The 21,282-nt window shown below is 44.7% G+C and overlaps 1 protein-coding gene across 5 annotated transcripts in view; it reads right to left on the reverse strand.

The window, feature by feature from the left end:
- The window catches only part of wdfy3 (WD repeat and FYVE domain containing 3), an 82,646-nt gene that overhangs the window by 58,490 nt on the left and 2,874 nt on the right, over positions 1-21,282 (reverse strand). For 3 of the 5 annotated variants that reach the window (XM_029124587.2, XM_029124585.2, XM_013136895.4), the window contains exons 1-4: positions 19,777-20,073; positions 7,328-7,538; positions 6,689-6,812; positions 4,379-4,488 (exon numbers count right to left, since the gene is read on the reverse strand). In XM_029124587.2, coding sequence (XP_028980420.2) covers positions 4,379-4,488; positions 6,689-6,812; positions 7,328-7,538; positions 19,777-19,808 — 477 coding nt within the window. In that variant the 5' untranslated portion in view covers positions 19,809-20,073. Of the gene's footprint in view, positions 1-4,378; positions 4,489-6,688; positions 6,813-7,327; positions 7,539-19,776; positions 20,075-21,282 lie in introns of those variants that run through there. The other 2 variants (XM_029124584.2, XM_029124586.2) reach the window with 2 other exon arrangements.

Below are 21,282 nucleotides of genomic sequence, written 5' to 3' on the forward strand. Positions count from 1 at the left end.
CCCCCAGACAGAAGAAGACCATGTGTGACCCCCCCCAGACAGAAGAAGACCATGTGTGACCCCCCCCAGACAGAGGATTGACAACCCTGCCTTGACTGGGTCACGACTGAGTATTATCACAATATCTGGAACAGGTATAAATGAAGAAACGTGATGACTAAACAATACCACATGTTTATCATTACTCAAGGAGAAACATTGTGCTTGATAAATAAGCACATGCCTCCAACAACTCATCTGCATCCTCTTAATGTGTGCATAACATGATTCATATCGGCATTCCTTGTCATGTGAAAACCATATTACAGGGTCCTCACAAAAAATGTAATGTTGTAACGTTGTTAAAACGCTGTTGAAAGCATGGTGTGTACACAATAGTGTTTAGTGCCATAACCGTAACATCTCCACAACCCACTATCAACTGTGGGGAAATCCTGACAACATGCTAATAATGTAGATGATCATGTACTCTGTTCAAACTAAATATCTGCATTTTGTTCAAGTTCTGTTAGAACAATTCCAGCGTTTTGTTTCTGACAAGAAGGTGGATACCAGAGCAGCCGACCCATTCATTGACAGGCTAGCTGTTAGTGAGGTGTGAGTAGTAGTGAGTGTAGTGAGTAGTGAGTGTGTATTGATGCGTGTCTGTCTGGGCCTAGTCATGGGACTAGGAGGGCTGGGTTGTTGCGATACCATGTGAACCTGAACTAAGTAAAAACAAAGAGAGAGAGGCAGAGTGAGAGAGAGAGAGAGAGAGGCAAAGAGAGAGAGAGAGAGAGAGAGAGGGCAGAGAGAGAGAGAGAGAGAGAGGCAGAGAGAGAGAGAGAGAGAGGCAGAGAGAGAGAAAGGCAGAGAGAGAGAGAGAGAGAGAGAGGCAGAGAGAGAGAGAGGCAGAGAGAGAGAGAGGCAGAGAGAGAGAGAGAGAGAGAGAGAGGCAGAGAGAGAGAGAGAGAGAGGCAGAGAGAGAGAGAGAGAGAGAGGCAGAGAGAGAGAGAGAGAGAGGCAGAGAGAGAGAGAGAGAGAGAGAGAGAGAGAGGCAGAGAGAGAGAGAGGCAGAGAGAGAGAGAGGCAGGCAGAGAGAGAGAGAGAGGGGCAGAGAGAGAGAGGCAGAGGCAGAGAGAGAGAGAGGCAGAGAGAGAGAGAGGCAGAGAGAGAGAGAGGCAGAGGCAGAGAGAGAGAGAGGCAGAGAGAGAGAGAGGCAGAGAGAGAGAGAGGCAGAGAGAGAGAGAGAGGCAGAGGCAGAGAGAGAGAGGCAGAGGCAGTGAGAGAGAGAGGCAGAGGCAGTGAGAGAGAGAGAGGCAGAGAGAGAGAGAGAGAGAGGCAGAGAGAGAGAGGCAGAGAGAGAGAAAGGCAGAGAGAGAGAGAGAGAGAGAGAGAGAGAGAGAGGCAGAGAGAGAAAGGCAGAGAGAGAGAGAGAGAGAGAGAGAGAGAGAGAGAGAGAGGCAGAGAGAGAGAGAGGCAGAGAGAGAGAGAGGCAGAGAGAGAGGCAGAGAGAGAGAGAGAGAGGCAGAGAGAGAGAGAGAGGCAGAGAGAGGCAGAGAGAGAGGCAGAGAGAGAGAGAGAGAGAGAGAGAGAGAGAGAGAGAGAGAGGCAGAGAGAGAGAGAGAGAGAGAGAGAGAGAGAGAGAGAGGCAGAGAGAGAGAGAGAGAGAGAGAGAGGCAGAGAGAGAGAGAGGCAGGCAGAGAGAGAGAGAGAGGGGCAGAGAGAGAGAGGCAGAGGCAGAGAGAGAGAGAGGCAGAGAGAGAGAGAGGCAGAGAGAGAGAGAGGCAGAGAGAGAGAGAGGCAGAGAGAGAGAGAGAGGCAGAGAGAGAGAGAGAGAGAGAGGCAGAGAGAGAGAGGCAGAGAGAGAGAGAGGCAGAGAGAGAGGCAGAGAGAGAGAGAGAGGCAGAGAGAGAGAGAGGCAGAGAGAGAGAGAGGCAGAGAGAGAGAGAGGCAGAGAGAGAGAGAGGCAGAGAGGCAGAGGCAGAGAGAGAGGCAGAGGCAGAGAGAGAGAGGCAGAGAGAGAGGGGGGGGTTCTACTGAAGGATTTTGAACTAAACAAGGGAACCAAGGCTCCATCCGACCGACGAGGAGACAAAAGCGTGAATTTCCGATCTTCAGTGAAGCAAGAGAAGCTGCCTGCTTGTCTCCTTCGGCTGTAACCATCCCCCTTAAAAGGCTCAAATCAAGTTCAACCAATTCCCAGAAAAAAAAGAGAAAAACATGCCTAGCATCCAAAAGGGTAGCCTAAACCCTACAACGTGCTTTTTTTTTTACCTTAGAGCACGATGGGTGGCATTTTAGTCCCTACCTAGTATATTTTATACTCACAGGGTGCAGGAACAAATTCATCATGATAATCAGTATTAGGGAAGATTAATTATCGGTCTAGACAGAACATCCCAAACGGCACCCTATTCACTTTACAGTGTGACCATTTGGGTCTGCCTGGAGCACCACATGTACTTTGCCATCACCGACTGGGCTACAAGATCAGGAACAAAGAAGGAAACTATGCTATTGGGTGAAACGGAAAGAGACATCCTGTAAAATGCAGATGCAAAGCTTTTCAAAACATATGGGAACAGATACTTTAACAAACACTAGCACGGGTGTAACGGCCCACCTGGCCAGATGTTGCGCAAAGCATCTTGGGAAGGCAGCGGCGTTTGAGCTGTTCCCGGCGAGTCAAGAAGTTGGGCCACGGTCAATATTATGCAAATGAATCTGGCTAATGCGAGGCGTTTATCCAATGGAAGTAGAGTCTTCCTTGTTGGTCCATCAAATATTTTTTCTCCATGTGAAACATTCTGCTACCAACTGGAGAAAAAGCTAATTATAGCGGGCGGATAAGTGCAATAAGGATTGTAAGGTTGGTGAAGATTGTTGGTGACTCAGTGTTATAAGTTAGCACTGTATAAGTACGTTGCCTGCTAGCATAGTGCCCACTATAACGTGTGTTTTTATTTCACCCATGAGTGAAAAAAATCATTTTGGTTGCATTCATGTTAAATACATTTTAATTTCAAAGGGATGTCAACACAGCCCTCCCCTGTCGAAAAACAAAACACCCATAGCGGTTACGCCCATAACCAGCCACCTGGGGCAAGGCAGCGTGTTTGCAGGCAAATTCACGGTTGAACCGTGGACATGCACGTACTGTGGTGCTCACACGTTTCCATTGGAGAATCTCCCCAGAGTGGCTTGCTTATATTATGGTGAGGAGACTGGTGGCCACTCCAGAACCTTCACCTTTTTCTGCTGTAACCACTGGAGGGTCAACTTGACCTTGTGCTTAGGGTCATTGTTGTGCTGGAAAGTCCAAGAGCGTCCCATGGGCAACTTTCGTGCAGAAGAATGCAAATTGTCTGCAAGTATTTTCTGATAACATGCTACATTCATCATGCCATCAATTCTCACAAGATTCCGTGCCTTTAGAGCTCACACCCCCCAAAAACATCAGTGAGCCATCACCATACTTCACAGTGGGGATGGTGTTCTGTTCACTCTCCAAACATATTGCTTATGGTTGTGACCATAAAGATCTCTTTTGTTCTCGTCACTCCAAATGACAGTGTGCCAGAAGCTGTGAGGCGTGTCACGGTGTTGTACGGCATATTGCAACCGGGATTTTTTGCGGCATTGGCGCAGTAAAGGCTTAATTTCTGGCAACTCGACAATGCAGCTCATTTTTGTTCAAGTATCATCATATTGTGCTCCTTGAAACAACCACACTGTCTTTTTACCTGTGGGTTTGTCATTGTATCCCGAACAACTCTTCTTGCAGTTTTGGCTAAAATCTTTCTTGGTCTACCTGACATTGGCTTGGTATCAAGAGATCCCCGAATTTTCCACTTCTTAATAAGTGATTGAACAGTACTGACTGGCATTTCCAAGGCTTTGGATATCTATTTATATCCTTTTCCATCATTATAAAGTTCCATTACCTTGTTACACAGGTCATTTGACAGTTCTATTCTGCTCCCCATGGCTCAGTATCTAGCCTGCTCAGTGCATCCATGTGAGAGCTAACAAAATCATTGACTATTTATACACAGTCACTAAATGCAATTTAAAAAGCCACAGGTATGGGAAATTAACCTTTAATTGCAATTTTCACCTGTGTGTGTCACCTTGTGTGTCTGTAACAAGGCCAAACATTCAAAGGTATGTAAACATTTGATCAGGGACATTTGAGTGATTTCTGTTATCATTATGATTTAAAAAGGAGCCAAACAACTATGTGATAATAAATGGCTTCATATGATCACAATAAAATACAGTTTTTTGCATGATCATTCATATTTTCAAAATCAATACCAAAATGTCACAATTTCTGCCAGGGCGTGAGAACTTATGATCACAACTGTATCACACTAGCATGGTTAGGAATGCCCACCTGTCCAGAAGAAGCCAGCAGATTGATGGTGGTCAGTAGCATCCAGCCACGACTTGCCTCCTCGCTCTGGTTGACCTCCAAAAACTGGACTATAGCTCGACTGGCCGCCTCTGTGGACAGAACACACATGTCACATTTCAACACAAATATAAACTGGACTACAAAACAACTGTGGATTATTACCCATTCAGCAACATTTCATTTATGTATCCAACAGATGCCACACAGGAGTGGACGTGAACAGGTGTGTGTGACATGTTTAAAAGATGGTGCTGCCCGACCACAACACCTGGACAGTCCTAACAGGGGAGTCAAAGAGCTGCTTTGTCTGAATACAAATAGAGTGATTCATAGCACAAGGCCAAGAGCAGATGGCAGCAGAGATGCCTGCAGTACTGACGAGAACAGGAGGAGAAAGAGAGAATGTGGGAGAGAGGGAGAGATACCGTGAGGAGTTACAGGAGACAGGAGAAAAGGGTAGGGCAAAGGGGAGAGAGGAGAGGAAGAGAAAGGCAGAAGCAGAGAAAGGAGGTTGGGGAAGTGAGAGGAGAGGGAGGAGGTAGAGGGAGAAAGAGGAGGTAGATTTAGGGAGAGGTAGGGAGTTAATAAGGAAAGCTTACTTTAACGTGTGTGTGTGTGTGTGTGTGTGTGTGTGTGCTATTCTTTTAAAGAAAGAGGGACAGCCTACTGAACAACTGTGTATGTTCTGTGTATTTTCTGTACATGTGTGTTATTCTTCCAAACAGAAAAATGACCGCAATAGCAAGTGGTTGATTATAAAAGGAAGGTTACCTCACAAGTTTTGAATAACCATAAAACCCACACAGAGACACACCCATACAGAGACACGCGCATACAGAGATAAAACCCACACAGAGACACACAAATACAGAGATAAAACCCACCCAGAGACACACCCATACCGAGATAAAACCCACATAGAGACACGCGCATACAGAGATAAAACCCACACAGAGACACACCCATACAGAGATAAAACCCACATAGAGACACGCGCATACAGAGATAAAACCCACACAGAGACACACCCATACAGAGATAAAACCCACACAGAGACACACCCATACAGAGATAAAACCCACACAGACACACCCATACAGAGATAAAACCCACACAGAGACACACCCATACAGAGATAAAACCCACACAGAGACACACCCATACAGAGATAAAACCCACACAGAGACACACCCATACAGAGATAAAACCCACACAGAGACACACCCATACAGAGATAAAACCCACACAGAGACACACCCATACAGAGATAAAACCGACACAGAGACACACGCTTACAGAGATAAAACCCACACAGAGACACACGCATACAGACATAAAACCCACACAGAGACACACCCATACAGAGATAAAACCCACACAGAGACACACGCATACAGAGATAAAACCCACAGAGACACGCGCATACAGAGATAAAACCCACACAGAGCCACGCGCATACAGAGATAAAACCCACACAGAGACACACGCATACAGACATAAAACCCACGCAGAGACACACGCATACAGAGATAAAACCCACACAAAGACACACGCATACAGAGATAAACACACAGGCGAGCGCGCAAACACGCACACACACAGGCAAACACAGGCGCGCACAAACACAAGCGTTGGGGTCCCTAGGACCAGGATTGAGAAACACTGCCCTAAAATCTACCCAGAGCGTGGCCTGTAACAAAGCCACATGGGAAGCAGTGTGGAGCCTGCCAGCATGGCAGGTTGATGGGCCACCCCCAGACCAACATCATACATCAAAAGACCATCAAGCCTGGAGACGGACTGACACCCTGGACCCCTCTGAAAAAACATCCATCACTCCTCTTCCCCCATCTCACTCACAGACCAGTCTAAACCAGACCAGTCACCGAGCAGTGATGAACATTTTCAGAAAGGCATTATACTCATGTTGCCTGGACACAGTTGCTTGGACACCTGGCGGAGATAGCTAGGACACCCACACTAACTCAGATCAGAAGCTGTGATTAATCACTCGAGACAGAGGGCATCTGAAGTCTTTAAACACTACATTACCAGGCCGAAGAAGACTGAGACACTGCAGTGATGTAGTGACTGAAGATGGCCATAACAACGGGCTCTACATGTGGACGTCCTGGAGGCTGGGGTTAGCCAGCCAAGCTAACAGCTAGAAAACTCACCCTGGGAATCATATTATACAGCAGACAGGGCACCACATAAGCTTAATGCGGTATGACCAACAAAACTAATACAAAATCAAGTGTTTATGAAGTGGCAAATGTATAGCTGTACCTGTGGACTTGTTGGACGCCCTCCGTCTGATCTCAGTGACCATGAGACGGGAGACTTGGGTGGTGAACTGGAGGAGGTCCTGGAACTTCTCCGTCATGGTGCTGGGAGGGGCGTTCCCGAACACCTGCAAAGGTCAAAAGTTAACACACACACACACACAAATCCAGAACTGAGATGCTAGCCAAGCAACCAACAACTGAAAGGAATAAACACACCCCCGCCAATCAGACACACCCCCGTTGAAAACACTAGCCAATCAGACACACCCCTGTTGAAGGCACTAGCCAATCAGACTCAACCCGTTGAAGGCACTAGCCAATCAGACTTAACCCGTTGAAGGCACTAGCCAATCAGACTTAACCCGTTGAAGGCACTAGCCAATCAGACTCAACCCGTTGAAGGCACTAGCCAATCAGACTCAACCCGTTGAAGGCACTAGCCAATCAGACTCAACCCGTTGAAGGCACTAGCCAATCAGACTCAACCCGTTGAAGGCACTAGCCAATCAGACTCACCCCGTTGAAGGCACTAGCCAATCAGACTCAACCCGTTGAAGGCACTAGCCAATCAGACTCAACCCGTTGAAGGCACTAGCCAATCAGACTCAACCCGTTGAAGGCACTAGCCAATCAGACTCACCCTGTTGAAGACAGGCAGCATCATGTAGAGTTTCTCTTCCTGCTCCTTCTGGGTCATGTGACGTGGTGGGTGGCAGAGCTCAGAGAAGAGGCGACGGAGGTGCATGAGGCCTAGAGCGTTGTCCTGGGGACTACACTCCTCCTGCCGCGGCCTTCCCATGATCCTCTTCACCATGTTCATCTTGAGCGGCTTCGTCAGGCCAAAGCCAGCCCTGAAGACGAAGGGAGAAACTATTGTTAATTTCCCTGCCTTATAAAACACTGTCAGTAGCAACCCTCAAATGCTCATACGGTCACCTAAGTTGGTCAACCAACTTAAATAATTGGAAAACACCACCACCTGCACAATCACAGTAAGCAACTCAAACATAGAAAATGGTCAAGCAGTGAAGAGAAGGGATAGTGAAATGAATGGATGAAACAAGGGACAGAAAATAAAAAGAAAGAGGGTGGCAGATGTTCCATGTTAGTTGACTTCACGTCAAGGCATCCAATCACAATACAGAAGAGAATCACAACACAGCACAGATACTCAAGCCATTGAGCTGGGCAAGCTGGGGAAAATCCATGTTACAATAAAATGCTTGCACGTTGAGTTTATTGTCCCAGCTCTAGATCATACTTGGTTTATTATGTTCCAACAATATACATAAAAAGTCACTACTTAGTAATGTCTCCTTAATATGCATTTTTCCTTATCTGTACTGCCCTCTGGAATCTCATCTCTTTATTCATACAATGGATGGATCGCCTCTTATCTTAAATTAAAATGTAATCAGTATCTACCAGCGAAATATTCAAAAGGTACCAGACTGTCCATGTCATCCTAATGACAGAAGAGGTACCAGACAGTCCACGTCATCCTAATGACGAGGTAACGGACAGTCCACGTCATCCTAATGACAGACGAGGGACCGGACAGTCCACGTCATCCTAATGACAGACGAGGGACCGGACAGTCCACGTCATCCTAATGATAAGACGAGGGACCGGACAGTCCACGTCATCCTAATGATAAGACGAGGGACCGGACAGTCCACGTCATCCTAATGACAGACGAGGGACCGGACAGTCCACGTCATCCTAATGACAGACGAGGGACCGGACAGTCCACATCATCCTAATGACAGACGAGGGACCGGACAGTCCACGTCATCCTAATGACAGACGAGGGACTGGACAGTCCACGTCATCCTAATGACGAGGTAACGGACAGTCCACGTCATCTTAATGACAGACGAGGGACCGGACAGTCCACGTCATCTTAATGACAGACGAGGGACCGGACAGTCCACGTCATCTTAATAACAGACGAGGGACCGGACAGTCCACGTCATCTTAATGACAGACGAGGAACCGGACAGTCCACGTCATCCTAATGACGAGGTAACGGAGAGTCCACGTCATCCTAATGACAGACGAGGCACCGGAAAGTCCACGTCATCCTAATGACAGACGAGGCACCGGAAAGTCAACGTCATCCTAATGACAGACGAGGCACCGGAAAGTCAACGTCATCCTAATGACAGACGAGGGACCGGATAGTCCACGTCATCCTAATGACAGACGAGGGACCGGAAAGTCCACGTCATCCTAATGACTGACGAGGGACCGGAAAGTCCACGTCATCCTAATGACTGACGAGGGACCGGAAAGTCCACGTCATCCTAATGACTGACGAGGTAACGGATAGTCCACGTCATCCTAATGACAGACGAGGCACCGGAAAGTCCACGTCATCCTAATGACAGACGAGGCACCGGAAAGTCCACGTCATCCTAATGACAGACGAGGCACCGGAAAGTCAACGTCATCCTAATGACAGACGAGGGACCGGATAGTCCACGTCATCCTAATGACAGACGAGGGACCGGAAAGTCCACGTCATCCTAATGACTGACGAGGGACCGGAAAGTCCACGTCATCCTAATGACTGACGAGGGACCGGAAAGTCCACGTCATCCTAATGACTGACGAGGGACCGGAAAGTCCACGTCATCCTAATGACTGACGAGGGACCGGAAAGTCCACGTCATCCTAATGACTGACGAGGGACCGGAAAGTCCACGTCATCCTAATGACTGACGAGGGACCGGAAAGTCCACGTCATCCTAATGACTGACGAGATACCGGACAGTCCACGTCATCCTAATGACTGACGAGATACCGGACAGTCCACGTCATCCTAATGACTGACGAGATACCGGACAGTCCACATCATCCTAATGACAGATGAGGTTGAGAAACACTGGGCTGTTTTAGTGTCCCATTCCCCAGATCACCTGGCCTGTCTCCTAGTCCTCCAGTAGTCTGAGGCTTAGTACATCTACAGCCTGTTCACTGTGACAGCCAAATCCCTGACTGACTGCCTGCCAGCCTGAGACTCACACACACACACACACAAACACCACACGCACACTCACACACACACAGAGGTTGTCAAGCTGTCAATTTGAAGGGCACATTCAGACACATCAGACTTAGGTTAACACATGCACATACTTTAGCATTCAGTTGCCATTTTGATCTTTGTCTGTTAATCCTTTGGGTTTTCCTGTTTCACATCCAGAGGGTAAACAATTCAGTGTGAGAAAACTCTGGCTTGACGGCCACATTGAGACTTAAAATCGGCACCACATTGGGACTGTGTATATTAACAGGCCAGAAAATGACAGTTAAAAAAAAAAAATTGGTCTATTTTCTTAGAGGCACTGTGTGGAATCCCGCCCCTAACCTTTACAAGACTGAATGTCAATAATAAAACAACTAGTATCCTACTCCTCCTCACTTACCGATAAGACTAGAGTAGTATTAGCCCATCCAGGGTGTTTTAGGGTGGGAAGGATAGTACTAAAAGCGTCTGAAGTACGAGAAGACTATAAGTCAATGCAAACTAATACACGGACTGAAACAAAACATTTGGAATTTCAACAAAATACTGTAGAAAAAAAATATACATATGGTTCCCAGAAAAATCTTCCAATGTATACAGGACTCGTTGCATTGAACATCAGTGAGAAGACCTTAAAACTGCAGTTTAACCATTCACGATCCAATCCGACAGAGCTTTAGAGGATTTACAAGAATGGGAAAAACTGCCCAAATCCAGGTGTACAAGCTGGTAGAGACACACCCAAGACTCAAAGCCATGATCACTTTGAAAAGAATGTAATATTGTGATTTGAACCATGCTATAAGATTATTATGAGTATTCAGATTGGATGATGTGTTCCCATGAAAGTCCTGTAAGGGAGGTCCAATAGAAATCTTATAGGTTTGATTCTTCCAGAAATACTATAATAAAAGCCCCCATAAAATACATTCTACAAAGAACCATTCTACAACCCTACAGCCCTACAGGGTTCCATTTGAACACACCCTTGTCGTGGGATGAAGAGGGAGAAGAGGAGATGAAGATGCTGCCAATATGGATCATGATCAATACTCGCGGATACTGATGGGATAATTGCATCTCTCAAAAAACGATTTCTGGGCAAGAGCCCCTTATTCAGCTGCGAAGTTAGATTGAATGTTTCCCACGAAGGGCTGAGTATTCCAATAGGTACGGATTAGGTACAATATTTTACAGGGAAGTTGTGAAGAAATTTTTGCCGTTGGGCAATACCTTTCAAATAGTGAGTGAGACAAGCTCCTGTTATTATGTGCATTACATGAATGTGATTGAGTTCCCGTCTGTAATTTTATCGTTTTAAAGTTGCCTGCCGTTGGGCAATACCTTTCAAATAGTGAGTGAGACAAGCTCCTGTTATTATGTGCATTACATGAAAGCAAGGGGAGTAAACCAAAAATTAGCTACTGATAAAAATATGATCGATAAATATGAGTTAGTGAGCAGGGCCTACAAAATGTTGCTTAGGGCCCCCAAAAAAGGCTACAGCCGGCACTGTTATGGTGCTTTTCCACTGCATGCTACCAGCTTGACTCCGCTCTACATGTCACGCATCGGTTCGTTTTCCACTGCACCGGCCCATAGTGACATCACAGGAAAACTCCCGTGACGCCACCTCCAACACAACACACCGAAACAACAATGGAGGATATCGTACACCTGATACCGCGAAATGCCGGTATTTGCCAACTAACGTAAACCCTGCAGTGAACTGAAACATCTATTGAATGAATTCCATCAATTCTCTTTTAAATTGACATGCTTTGAACCTAAAGTGGCAAATCAAAAGTAAACTAAATCTGGACAACATGATCACAGACCCTGTGTGAAAAGAGTATAATAAAATATAATATTATTATCGCCCTGCAGTATAAAAGATGACGTAACTTCAATGTTCTGTTATATTTTAGTGTATACACCGAACATAACCCCTCCATCACAATTAAAAGATATAAATGATTGCCTTATTAATTGCCGGCTATAATACCACGCCGGCTGACTAAAGAGTAGCCTACTGTGTACACAAGTCAGCGTTTATACGGGTAGTAGCAAGGAAGCACGCGTGAGCAGTAACTTTTGTCGTAATGCATTGCAGACTGCAAAAATTGTTATAAAGCTTGGTAGGCTGCTTCTGTTTGGCTTGACATTACTGCTTTAACCAGTGCAACGTATGCCAGTTAGCCTATAGAAAAACCCAGAGGAGGAAAAAGACGAGGTCCTTTTGTAGGCTACAAAAACAGCACGTCTTTGTGGGTCTCTCACGGGAATAACGAGTTGATTTCAACAAGTGCATAGGTCCAAACCGAGAGGAGTTTTGGGGAAATACGAGTGCTTAAATTACGAGTCCGGTCCTATGCACTGGCACTGAAATTAACCCATTTCAATGCAAGGACTCCAGGTACAGACCCGTAAAGACGCACCGTCCTCGTCTCATAAAACCCTTCTCTGACACTGGACAGTTAACAACCCAACAGCTTGTTTTGCTTTGCTGCAGGCTTTGAGTCACTCTTGCCCAATCTACAGCATCCATATTAGGACCATTATCATTCCACCCCAGAAACTCCGTTCTTCCTCCTACTCAGTCACCCCCCCCAGTCAAACGTCACCCCTCCCTTGGTCAAGTATCCGCTCTCCCCTTATCAAACATCGTTATCCCCTTGTCAATCGTCATACGATTCAGAAGTCTTCCGTGTTTCACGTCACCTTTTGTTATCGCTTCAGCTCGCTTGGAACCTCCAGGGAGAAGGTACTAAAAGACGTGCTTGGACTATTTTGCTACTACAAAAAAAGGGCAGATACAAGGAATATTCCACAAAATATTCTGATGTGTTTGTCCCTATTTTTCCCTGTTAGGCTATAGTAAATGCAAATACAACACACACAAAATAAACAAAATGCCAGACACACCAAAACAGTCTAAGACTACGTTATCACGTTGAGTGTATGCATGCATGTTATAATTCTAATTAGTTTAAAAATGACAACCCTTGTACTTCATTCCTTTAAATCACTAGGGTGATGATCAACGGTAAAAGTAGTCACAGATGGAGTTTCAGTAGGCTACCAAACTGCAGATCCCTGAGCTAGTAGGAGCTGACTCAATTAGCCAAATTAAATGATGTGCTTGAAATTGCAAAAATCTGCTGTTAAAGCAGTTTCCTAATTGAGTACCTGGGGATGGGTTATTCACTAGACCTAGACAGCAAAACTCATATCGCTTCAATGTGTATTCATCAAAGTTATTCCTCGCTACAGTAACCTAAAATGTATCCACAGGAACGTTGAGCTTGGATGAAAACCCTATTCTACAGCCTTAGTCGTTCTAAAGCCAGATAGTTCCACAGTCTGACCTCTCTCTGAACTCAGCCTCGGAGGCAAACAGAAGAGGACACAATAAAAATCTGTCAAATCATCAAAGCGGTCGAACTAAGAGGCACGTCCATAGCCGTAGCCATGCTAGTTAGCCTTCTAACCGCTAGGCAAAATGCATATTCTGTCCAACTTGTTCAGGGTGTATCACTATGGGAAGAAAATGTAGGCTAATTAAAAAATATACATATATATTAATGGGTTTTCAATTTACTCCTTGGGAGTGGCAAAAAATAACACCTAAACCATGAAAGAGTAGGCTAACTATGTTTAGGAAGTATTTTCAATAAATGAGTCTTAAAAATAAATGTAAGGAAAAAGGTCGGTTAAAAAAGTTTCCCCTCCGACAAATTATATGGTTTCCACTACTTTTGCTTCACTAAACATTGTCTAATCTAAACGTCGAAAGTCAATAAGCAAAAATGAGTTTGAGGAAGGCTGGCGCTCTACCCAACGCCTCTCTGCAATTGACCGGTGTTCCACTTGGCGCTTCACCCCCTATGCCAGTGGTTCCCAACACCAATCCTCAAGTACGCCCAACAGCATAAATTTTTTTGTAGCCCCAGACAAGCATATCCAGTTCCATTCAATTATTATTTTCAAGCCCTAATAATTATTTGACAAGATGAATCAGCTGTGCTTAGCTGGGGCTAAAACAAAAATGTTTAATATTTCGTTAGACACCATTAACCACTGTGTTAAAGAGTAACGTTTCTTATGTTTTTCTCCACCACAAATTGCATCTATGACCTGTATGGCTTTTGCCACTCCTTTTTAACACCTTATTAGTCATTTCGTGAATGACATTGATACAATAACTACTGTATCAATATAGGTGACAATAACAGACTTTTTCGTCGAGTGAAAAGAGGAGAGAATCGTGTAGTTTGTCTATCCTGAACAAATCCTAAAACATAATTCGAAAATCCCCCAGAAATAGTCTAATTATAACAGTAAACAGTTTCATTTTAGAAAACTGGACAAAACAGCATAAGGAGATTTTTAAACTTTGTGTCACAACCTCAGTGACTGATGTACAGCAGCTGAGCAATGGGCTATTAGAGCAGGATTTCCACATCAGACTGTCCAGGCGTGAACAGTGGCCAAATGTCTCAGACCTGGAGCTAGAAAGAAAAGAACCTTCCAACTTTATACGAAATGTAAAAACCTATAAATAATAAGCATGAACGGCAGTGATTCTTTGTATTTCAATCCAGCAAATCACTTAAGTGTTCTGATTTGTCACACAAAGAACCTCAACTTAAAATTTGTTTAGAAAAATGTTGATTCGATTTTTGCAAATCGAAATGACTCATTTGAGTCCCCCCCAGTTGACAGGATCAGTTAGGTCCAAGCACATTACAGCTGTGTGTCGCCTTCTTTATTTAAGGTCATCTGCTGGCACAGGTCTGTTGTTTCACTGCAAACCAGAACTACGTCTCCCTCCTGAAAACATCCTCTGTCTAAACCGGTGGTTCCCAATTCCGGTCCTCGAGTACCCCCAACAGAACACATTTTTGTTGTAGCCCTGGACAAGCACGCCCAATTTAACTCAACGAGTTAAATGATAATTAGTTGACACGTTGAATCAGCTGTGCTTGGCTGGGGCTACAATGAAAACGTGTACTGTTGGGGGTAATTGAGGACCGTAGTTGGGAACCACTGCTCTAAACAATACCAATAATCTGCTTGACCGAGATAACACCAGTACCTGGAAGGCTATTACATTTATTCCTGGACAATTAAATACTAAAAAGGGCTGCAGAATGTGATAAGACCCAAGCATAACACGTGACAGACCTCCTTCTTGTGTTTATAGCCAGTGAGTCATTTGTAGGTTCTCCTAAGAAAAACAACACACTGGATACTGTTGAACAAGTTTGAGGTTTATGTTTGTTAGAAAATAATATGTAAGCCAGATCATGTCCTGACACAAAACTGCTGAGCTAGACTGTTTTCCCTGGATGTGGTTTCAGTAGAAGCACCATGTGTTGCTTTTAGAAGAGGGGGCAGACTCCTGAGAACTGTGGGTTAGTGTTTGGAAACCCCACTGACTCAACAGTCTACCTTAGGCATAAGACTAGCTGCAAGACAGGACAAAAGGTGAAAGGTCACTATATTTATTGTTTGATAGTCAACCTACATATCTTTCAACTAGGGGTTGTAATAAAAAAAAAAATACTTTTAAAAATCTGATCATTCTGAACCGAAACACTTTATTTTCATTAAACCCCTATGTTCTTGACTAGTAAAATAATCTTCTCAACCAGTTCAAAAAAGTACCAGTCCTTCTCAATCATGCAAACAACTAGTTAGCTAGCTAACCCATTCCATTACACTGGGGCGATTTAATAAGCAAAATGTCAAAAACATTAAGAAGGTTTAGTTCCATGTTCTATGTTTTGCAAGGGGGGAGGGAGTTAAGACAAAGAAGACTGGCCCTCATGATAACACAAACATTAAATTGTTTGAGCTTTCAGAATATAATTGTTAGAGCTTTTAGCATAATTAAATTCAGTTACTTAAAGTATGTTACATTTGTTAGTATCCTTTAATTAACTTAATAACATTGTGTTAGTGCACTTGGCATCCTTTGAATGAAATAGAAATAGTTCTAACAATTTATTCTTTAACTGACTAATTATTTTAGAGCTTTTAGAGCTTGTTTACATTATGCTACATATTCAGAGAAATATCAAACAAGACTCGAGACACCCTATTATTTTGTTGTGAATTACTGTTTTACTAAATGGCTAGCTGGTCCTTTAAATGGATGAAAGTTAGCTTAAAAGCCTGGGATCAAGATTTATCGTGGCTAGCTAACAAGCTCATGTAGACAGATCAGCACCAAAAAGTTTAACAATTTTCAAGTCAATAAATCCACTGTGACCTGTAGCAAGGGAAAGAGTTTAATTTCTGAATAACGGGTCAGCATGCTGCAGCAGAGGTGTTTCAATCGACGCTGATTTCAAAACCACCCCTGATTTCAACTCATCCTGAGTAAAAAGGCTAATGGCTTCGGAACAGCTTTTCTGTAAGTCCTATTTAATAACTCAGGAAAAGGCCAAAATTCCCCCACTACATCCATTTAATTCTCACCATATTTGCACGCAAAGAAGGTTTTTCCATTACTGCTTATACTTCCTTCTCTTTTTCTCTGCCCACCCCTCAATAATGGGCTTCTTGGCTTTTTGCAGCTTTGTTCCAAAACTCACTGACTCATCTCATTTCGTAATGTATCACACTGCAAACAAGGTCATGTTATAGTACAGTGTGTAGCTAGTACTGCATTCCCCAAACAGCTGTGGTTCTAGGGATGTCAAGTAAACAACATTCACTCCTTGACTTGTAAAGCAAACATTTTGGGCAAAGGAAGCTCCAGTGACTATCAGCAAACCGAAAAAAGCTCCAGTAGTCCAAGCTATGACAAGGAAGGAAATCGGACCACACTTAAGACTTTGACTAACATTTTGCAGAGTTAGCACTCCAGACCACACCAGCGAATCGCCAGGGTTACGAAACCAACGTCTACAGCCCATCTTTCAGCAGAATAACCAGCCTACGTCTGTATTACAAGGCGAAAAAGACTCCGGGAAGTAGGAGAGCTACGGATGTAGAAGAACTAGCCTTCTGAAACAGACGCTCAGGCCAGCAACACAAGAGGCACGTCTCAAATTGCACTTCATTCCATAAGTAGGCGCCTAAGGGGAATATCACCCTATTCCTCATAGGGCCCTGGTCAAGGTAGGGAACAGGAAAGGGACCGAGGGGGCCATTTGGGATGCAGGCTTGCTTTTACTGAGGGGACAAATTTGAGACCAAAAGCAGAAGTTAAGAGGCTGTTAGCTGTTCTGCCTGACTAAAAATATCCCTCTGCCTGTCTCTACGGGGGCATTTCTGAGTGTAGTGATCAGGCCTTTGTGTATTGGGCCTTTTACAGTAGAAGACCGGTGACCACAAAATGTAACGCTCACAAGGGTGCCGCGTCACAAGAAAAGTCCACATAAAATTAACAAGGGCAAATAAAATGTCTGCAATCTTCTAAAGTGTAATTAGCAAAGGCTCAAGTTAAACAGATGGTAAATAGCTCCCTGACAACATCTGAAAGAGGTATTAGAGACTCATGAAAACACTATCATGCTAAAGTAAACACCCCAGACAACCAGCTATGTATATTTTGTTATGGATAAAGAATTTGCCTTGTGACCATTTAGGAAAGATTGCCTTGTGCCTTGGAACGCTGTTACCAAAACTCTTTGATACTGGCTACAATAAAAAGTGATAGTGGTCATAAACTCTCTCACCCTCTCCCACTAGCACACTGACTAAAACATGGCGTTATCTATTTATTTACAGCCCCCATGTGGCATCAGTTAGGCTACATGCTTAAATGCTTTGCTAATACCATAGACCAAATACAGCCTACTTTAATAAATCAGTTACATGTACTCTATATTACCATAATTTAACCTTTCGTTTTTGAGTACAATATCCTTTTAAAAGTCACCAAGCAATTTTCTCATAGCTTTTACATAAAAACTGAAGTCCTTGTGCACTTGTGAAAGTGTTTTAAAGTGACGCAGTTCCTCTGTTACAGAGGAACTGTGTCATAGGCACAGAACACGTATACTGTGAACAAAAAATAAATGAATGATATGAAGAAACCAAAAAGATAGGCTTTAAAACTAACCATTCAGTAGGCCTAAACATTCAAAGTAAATATATGTGTTTGGCAACTCCTGACCTCCGCAGCACCTGGGGGCGTAGTAGCTAGAGCGTTGGGAGCACCATCACCCCTCGCACAAGGACAACCATGAAAGAGTCAGCTCCTAAATGAAGACCCATTCTGGTTCACTACATGACTTGACGTTTCTCCTGTCATAACAAATCGCCTTCTTATGCGGGATGAAACCAGGGAGAAAACCGATTGACAACGGTGAAACGGAACAGTTTAATTACATAAGCTGCCAGGTCGGTGCAACCAGGAATAAGGCAGACACTAAAGCGCATCCAAAAAGGCTCCCTGCTAACAATACAGTGAACTGCTTCTGAAACGGACACACAGGGCTATACAGGAAAGTAGTGTGCAATAAGTGAAGGGAACACAGAGCAATTTTTTGCCCTTGGTGCGAACAACGTGACAAAAAGCCTCGCAGGAATGTCAACCATTCAACCCAAATGGGCACAAAGCTCCTTTCTGGTGTCCAGTGGTCACCAGGGCACTTCTCTTAGAGGGACGCCAGCCTCAATCAGCATCTGAAAGAGCTGAGTTAACGAACGCCTGTGAGACCAGGGCAGTGCCAGGAAGAGGCTGGCTGAGCGTCCCGAACCGCACCCTGGTTGGCCAGGGCTCCATGGGAACGACACGGTGACTAGTGCACAATTTGGGACACCCCTCCGTGGGCCAAATAAGTATTTAAAGGAGATCTAAGGATCTCCCCGGGCCGCATTCCAAATCACAGCCCGTTCCCCGGAAAAATGGAGGTGCTGTAGGACTCCTATCACAACAAGTGCACTTTGTAGGCAATAGGGTGCCTTTGGAATGTGGCCTCTGATGTAACCACAGTAACGCATCCCTGCTCTCATAGGGCAGGCAAGTCAGGGAGGAGCCGGGTAATTTACAAATATATGTGAACAGCTACTCCAAAAGTGGGGTAGCAAGTGTTGTGTTGTCGACTACAGACTTCAGCTAGCCCACAACAGGCTGTGCAAAGTGCTTATTTAATGCAGAATACAGGAAGAGGCCTTCAGGCTACATAACAACATGGTGTAGGTCGAAGCCAGCGCAGGAAACTAACCATCACATGCCAGGCACGTCAGGACAGGCCCCTGAGAGAGAGGGAGAAACACAGAGTGTTTCCTCTGTGTATTTCTGTTAGGGACTGTACAGTGAATAAGGCCTGGCTAGTCACAGGGTACCTAGACTTACTTTTATCATGACAATTTATATATCCGCGGGTTGCTTCTCACATTGTTTATCTTAGGCTCCCGGGGTTGTTCGCACACTCACAAAGTTTACCTGAGGCACCCGGCGGACGCACGCACTCACACACACACACGCACGCACGCACACAACGCAACACAACCAAATCCAGACCAACGAGTCTACTTGGCATGCAGTTCGATCAGTACGCCTTGAAATGGATTGGACTGGATTACAATGAATTCACATCACCTTGTTGATGGATTCATAGAGAATAAATTGAATCTCTTCCGGCCTAAATTACATTGGCGGGTTAATGTGTGAACCTATAATGAATTCTATACGTCACCCAGAATGCTGCATCAGAGGAGAGCTTCAACCGAACACAGTGGCTCAAAACAATAATTTTATGCAACACCCAGAAACCACAAATCCAGGCTGGCCTTGTGTCTTTTGAATGGTGACAGAAACACTAGCCCAGGGCGCCATGAAACCAGAAAATATCTAGCGAATCTACTAGTATCTAGAGCCACCTCAGGTTAACAGTCAGGGTAGCACACTTGTCGCTCATTCTCTCTCAGGACAATATCGTCGGCGTTGGTTTCCCTCCACACAGCGGCGGAGAAGCCATTTCGTGTCCACCGTAACAGCAAATCCATTCACCGCGCGGGGGGGGGGCAGCAAGGTCACTAAGCCGTAAACAAACCCAGTAACCGCAGAGACAGATCTTTTCTTTGGGTTTCAGTACCTGCTGCTCTTCTCGCGGTGGCCGGCCAGCATCTCAAGACGTCACCCGCCGCCGAGAGATCTGACCCAGGGGGTGTAACACTCAGATACCAAGAGCCAAATCCAGTAACTCCTCTCTGCTCGCGGCCCCAAGCCGAAACGCTTGGATGGTCAGGACAGGCGTTCCTAGAAAAATGGCTGTGTGCCTTTGTGGTTTGTAGCCCATTAACTAAGACATCAGTGAGGTATCCAATGAGCGTTCTGTTTAGTAGACTAGCCTCAGAGGAAGACTGGAGGCATGACTACTGCTCTATCTGGGACTCTGTGCTCTCACTCTCTCTCTCTCTCTCTCTACCTCCCTCCCCCATCTCTCTGCCGGCGGTGCCCGGGGATGTGTGTGCCAACGTCGGTGCAGTCGAGGTGGGGTGGCCTGCAGGGACTGGCACAGATGATCCCCCCCTGTCACCAGCCTCACGACCAGACCATGCGGGTGGGGGAACGTACGGGGGGGCGGGGTATGTCACCACATGACAGGATGGAAGATACCATATGGGTGTTGGATGGGGGGCGGGGTGGTGGTGGTGAGGGGTCAGTCTATGTCACAACAGGACAGGAACAGACCAGCTGGGCTCAGGAAGAGGGGAGAATTAGTGCCATCTTTGGTTTTAGTAAATGAAAACAAGCTATACACACACACACACACACACACACACACACAAAAATGTGAGTAAAGTGTAGCATTACAAACAAAAACAGATTTGGGGGGGAATAAAAAGTGTTTATTTTATATTTTTTTTAACTATTTAAGATGTGCATTATAAACAACACAATATATAATAATGAATTACAATAATAAAATGTAAAAATACAATAAATTAAGAAAACATTTAAAAGTAATAATGAACCCTACAACAGCAATTTGAATGAAAGAAGGTAAAAATATTCTCAATTAGCCAAAAATATTTATAATGTAACCCTGGCCACAATTTTTACCATGTACATGATTATATAATCCTAAATTTTACTATATTCAACCAAGACAGAGAAATAGGACAGCATCAAAAATGTTTGTTTTCTTAAACATTATATTCAGGACCATACTGGTGGGAACACAATCCGGAACATACTATCTGTGGGCTAAAATGGGGGTGTCAGCATCCTCCACCCTGCGGGACAGGAATATACCATTGGCTAAGAGCTACCTTCTGTACCTAGAGCTGCCACCATCCATACAACATAAAATATTCAGCAAATGGAGAGTTCTCAGCCACCCTCGAGTAGTTTTCTTCCAGTTGCCTGGTAGGGGGCTAGAACATTGCTATCTGAAGCATGAGATGTAGGAAACAGGCAAGCCTAGCCGCTCTGTACAGCCTTCACCACTTCAGATTTATCTAAGATAAACTGACACTTCTAACCAGCCTATTACACGGACCAAAAAACATTTCACAGATTTTAAAGGATTTTAGGAAATCACATTTAAATTAATTAGGCCTTAATATATGAATTTCACAATAATGGGAATACAGAT

This window comes from Esox lucius, chromosome 13 (genome assembly GCF_011004845.1).
Source record: "Esox lucius isolate fEsoLuc1 chromosome 13, fEsoLuc1.pri, whole genome shotgun sequence".
Classification (NCBI taxonomy): Eukaryota; Metazoa; Chordata; class Actinopteri; order Esociformes; family Esocidae; genus Esox; species Esox lucius.